Source organism: Rhodnius prolixus, unplaced genomic scaffold, assembly GCF_049639745.1.
Source record: "Rhodnius prolixus isolate KJV_2025 unplaced genomic scaffold, Rpr scaffold_6, whole genome shotgun sequence".
Classification (NCBI taxonomy): Eukaryota; Metazoa; Arthropoda; class Insecta; order Hemiptera; family Reduviidae; genus Rhodnius; species Rhodnius prolixus.
The window spans coordinates 15,747,157-15,752,342 of NW_027411634.1; the positions used below are offsets into that span (position 1 = coordinate 15,747,157).

The 5,186-nt window shown below is 26.9% G+C and overlaps 1 protein-coding gene across 4 annotated transcripts in view; it reads left to right on the top strand.

The window, feature by feature from the left end:
- The window catches only part of Ten-a (Teneurin-a transmembrane protein), a 1,628,256-nt gene extending 1,625,713 nt beyond the window's left edge, over positions 1-2,543 (top strand). For all 4 annotated transcript variants that reach the window (XM_074139868.1, XM_074139867.1, XM_074139869.1 and 1 more), the window contains one exon: positions 18-2,543. In XM_074139868.1, the coding sequence (XP_073995969.1) occupies positions 18-329 (312 nt within the window). In that variant the 3' untranslated portion in view covers positions 330-2,543. The remainder of the gene's footprint in view (positions 1-17) is intronic.
- Positions 2,544-5,186: the final 2,643 nt, after the last annotated feature.

Sequence of the window (5,186 nt, forward strand, 5' to 3'; positions counted from 1 at the left end):
AATTCTGTTCTTTACAGGTACTGGACGTAAGAATACATCGTCCAAATGCAATAATCAATTTACGTTACGGCACAACCGTTGAAAGAGAAAAAGAACGACTACTGCATCATGCAAAATCCGCTGGCATGCGTAAATTATGGCATCGAGAACGAGAATTATTACGCGCAGGCCTGCCACCGACAAGAGATTGGACACAAGTTGAAGCCGATGAACTGCTTAAAGTTGGTTATGTTAGTGGTTTTGATGGTGAACATATTAGAGATGTTAGATTATATCCAGAATTGGCTGAAGATCCGTTTAATATGAGATTTGTGAAAAAATCGCGATAGTCCAGTGACCCATCAAGAAAGAGAAGAAACATCAACTTTCTTCATAATGGCTCCTCCCCGAAATAAAACTGCCATACCTACCAAGATACAAGTGGTTTCAGTATTATAGTTAGTTTAACTTTATAATTTGGGTAAAACCATAATGATACTTTGAAAGTTAGATAATGTAATATTTTTACTATTTATATATTCTCTATGAAAGGAATAGAAACGGTTAAACTAAATTCTAACTTCCAAGTTATTTTTATTTATTTATTTATTTAATTTTATTTTTTTGCTGCTATAACAGAGAGTTTGAATTTCAGAAAATTAAATGAAAGATATCACAACTGAGAGGTATGTTTAAAGTCAAAAATCAAAAATAAAGAATGAATTAGGATTACTATTTCTTATACTAATATAATGTAGGATATATGTATGTAAAATTGAAGCTGAAAGAATTAACCTTGAAAACAGTGCATTCAATTTTCTTTCGCCCGAAATGCAGTTCCACTTCTATAGTACAGTCCTCTTCAATTAAGAATTGAACAAAAAATGCTCCCATCTTTCAAATAATCTTTCAAGACCAATGCCTAAAGATGCAATTCAACTCAAAAGAAATGATACGGCCATAATAATTTTCTTTGGATAATAATATTTAATTTTCATTTCCCATAAAAACAAATCTCGAAGCGGATGGAAGAAGTAGACGAAAAATCCATTTTGTGCAAAAAATATTCATAATCAACATTTTTTATTTACTTATTATAATTTTAAATTCCTTAAACTACTGAAGAATTCTTGAAACACCGTAACATTACCATAATTTTATTCGAAAACGTTTTGCCATTCGTGACTGTTTTACATTGCATAAATTACAATTATAGTCTCTTGTTGATTGAAACATTCTTGAATAGTTTAATTTGAGTGAGTTTTTTTGCCTTGAAAGAGCTTTTAAAAAGGTTTATTTTTATGAAGGAACGATGATATTTAAAAGGGGTCTGAATTTTTGTTTTATCCGCAGGGGATTGGAAGTCGTTAAATGTATTTATTTGAGGATAGTCTGTGGTCCCTAAATCAACAAGTTGCCTGAATCACGTTGCTTAAAATTTTCAGTAATTTGCTTGTTTACCTTTTTTTTTTTCTTTTTTTTAAGCCTTTTGGTTTCAATTCACTACATGTAATTATAATTTGTATGTGTAATTTATATGTAAAAACAAAAATCAGAATTTAAATGTATTATGTTTGAACATTTAGATGGTTGCTTGTTGGTGTAAAAATGTAAACATTAAAAAGAAACAAAAATTATAATTTGAAAGTAAAAGTATCTTCACTTTTCTTACTTAGTATTTTTGTTTCTTTTTTAATTTAGAGTTGTTGTAAGTGAAACCCGAATTATATGCGTTAAAGAACTATAATAATTTATTTTGAAAAATTAATGAAACTGAGCACAGATTAAAAATTAAAATGAAAGAATAAAACTAAACAAATTTTGTACTATTGACTTTTTAGAGCTTATGTACATAATATATATTTATATTGAAAAGAGACTATTATTATTAATGTAAGATTCTGTATAGTTATTTCAAAAAGATTTTTTTTTTTCATTACGTGTGTAAGCTTTTTTCTTGTTTCATATTTATCCTTAATATATTATTGAAAAAAGCTTACAAGAATTGTGAAAAAAAAAAAAAAAAAAACATTAATTCGATAATAAATTTAAAGAATTATTAACTGGCCTAGGATTATAAATAACAAGGTGGTACTGAACCATACATGGCCTCTCTTTCTGAAAATGTAAAAATAAAAGAGAAGAAAAAATTACGTTCTGAAGGAACATTAAAAAGAATACTTCTCGAAATTTATTTTTCATTTATGAAAGTTAACGATGGAATTTGAGTGTATATATTTGGTGCTATTTTATAAGGAAAACATAAACTTCCAATCTAAGATATCGAAGTTAGTTAGACATTTTCCTGACAAACTATATAGAAAAAAAAATGGATTGCATTCACTTTTGTTTTCAACAGCACAATGCATTTATGTTAATTGTGATTTTTTTTTTTCTTGTTTAAAGAAGGCATTGAAAGTTTAAGTGAACAGAAATATGTATAAAATTATACGCACCGATATTATAGACGTTATATTATTATATATAAGTGTATAGACTGTTTTGCCTGCTAAGGGGGAAAAATATGTTGATTACGAATAAACTGTGCTGAGAAAAAAAAAAAAGGCTCTTTTGTTTTGGATGTTCCATGCTTTATACAAACAACATGTAAATATGGATGTTTGTATACAAAAAGAAATAACACACTGAGTTGGTCCCTAATATGTGTTCATGTTTAAAAAAATTAAAAATTAAAGATGTAAATGTTTAAATTTTTCTATGGCCAATAGATTATATAAAGTTACAATATTAAGCTGTACAATAGTTGAGAAAAATATTATTTATATAGTTCATTTTAAAATAGACAGTCTTTAAAAACGTGAAAATCACTTGAATAATGTGTTTGAAATTCCATATTTAAGTAACAGTTATTACTGTAATAAGAAAACATTGGTATTCGTTTGAATGTTTGCATGTAGGTTTTTTAAAAAAACTAGATGTGCACCTTTATATGTTAACAGTAATTGTAATACAAACAAAAAAATCTTAACATTTCCCTTTTATATCAGGAAGCTTTTCTTCGAAAAAAACTTCAATTGTGTTTATAAATTTATTGATTACTTTCAAGAAAAGTTCAAAAAAGGAGGATAGTGGTTTTAGCAATTTGAACCCAAGTCGCGCCTGAAGACCTTAGCTTATTTCTATCCGAACTGACTCCTGAACTCTCTTCTGGACTTTCTAGTGGATAGATCTATTTATTTAATATTATTGCATTTAATGGCGGTGTAAAGGATTTAGTTATCCCTATAATCAGATGTTTATTAATCGAATTTTATCAATTTTTTTGTAAACGGAAGTGTTTAAAAATATATATTATTGAATGAACTAAGAACTTATTCGCTGTCAACAATTCGTGGTAAATATATTGCAAAATTTCCCTTTGGTAAATTTGGATTTACCATAGAAAATCGAAGAAGTTTTAGAACTACTGTTGAAACATTTTAAAAAGTTAAGGTTATTGGCGAAGCTTTTTTCGGTGCACTGCAGTTCTCCGAATAGTGAGGGTCCCCTTGTTACAGACAACAGTGTACATCACCGTACAGAGAGCTGCAAAAAGCTCCTAGGAAGAGAAAATCTAAGGGCCACTAGCTTGGATTCAAATCTGCGATCGCCGCGTTGAAATCCAGTACGCTAACCACTCAGCTAATTCCTTCCCTTACTAAGATATAATTTTATAAATAAATATAAACCAATAAAAACACTATTCTGATCATTTATTTGTATTTTTTTTTTTATTTAATTGTTTTGATTAATTTTTTTAATTTATTTTAAATTAATTGCGTGAAAAATGTGCATTATTAATATTTTTTCAAGCCTGATTTAAGAAAAGGAACCAAAAATTATTGGGAAATGTTAATTTTTCCTCACAAATTCTTCCTTTTACTCCTAGAAATATCCTTCGTCCCTTCAACTTCCCGCCCGCCACCAAGTGTATATCGTATGTGTATAAAACATGGAAGAACTCTTTTTTTCTGAGAAAAATACAAAAATATTAATGACAAAAAAAAAACAGGGCAAAGTGATTTGTGTCAGTATTTTTATAATGTTGGCAACGTATTCGTCCAAAAAAAAAAGTTTAAAAGTAAAATATAAAAAATATATAAGTGTGTGTGAGGAGTGAACTGTCTCGTGTTTAAAGAAAAAATTATTCAACAGTTTTACTCAACATTCATTGAGGAAGATAACAAAAATGGTGGATTATGTAAAAAATAAAAACGAGGCTCACGATGACATTAAATTCCTATAAATGCCAAAAAATAAACATTTTCCTTTCTTGGAGAAGAGACTCTTTTTTCACTTATTTGTTTATATATTCAAATTGAAATTCAATGCCAAAAAAGAAAATAAAAAAATGAATTTCTTAGTTTTTATAAGTGCAGAAAAATCGCAAATGTTAAGTGTATAAATGTTAAAAAGTCGATTACATATATTTAAATGTAAAAGAAGAAAATAATTTTCCATTACAGAAAAGAGTATTTATAATAATTGGAGCACATTTTTCTCTTTGAAGTTCACAAAATAAATGAACTACCAAAGTTCTTTTTATAAAAGAAACAAATATTCATGAAATTCGACTTATTTTTCATTGAGAAAGACTGTTCAGTAGATATATATAATAATTTTAAGTTTGTTACATATATATGTATAATTTTTTAATGAGTAAGTGTGATAAAAAAAAAAAAAGCAGGCAATTTCCACTGTGTACTAATTATAAATATTTATTGTAAAGGAAAAAAAATCGACATTTTTTGAACAATATTTTTCATAAAAAAATGAAGTAAAAAATGATTGCATACGAGTGGGAATTATTGAGATAAAAACCTTAGTGTATTATTTAGAGCAAACCTGCATGTTTTAGAATGAAAAATGATAATACGTTGAATATTTGTTATATTTTGGACCATATGATAAAATAAGAAAAAGAAAATTACAATTTTATTTAATTTGTATAAGTATTTTATTCCGTAATTATTTATATTTGTATATATACATGTCAATGATTAATGTAAAAAAAGAAGAAGAAAATAATAATAAAGAAAAACCCAAAAAAACTTACACTGCTTTAAAATTAGGAAATAGAAGTTACCTAAGGATTATTTGGCTTTCATGACTTATTCAAGCAAAAATATTGATTATTTTCTTATTATTATTAGTTGGTGATTTATATTTTTCATGTTACCTATGTACAGAATATATTTTATAAACAA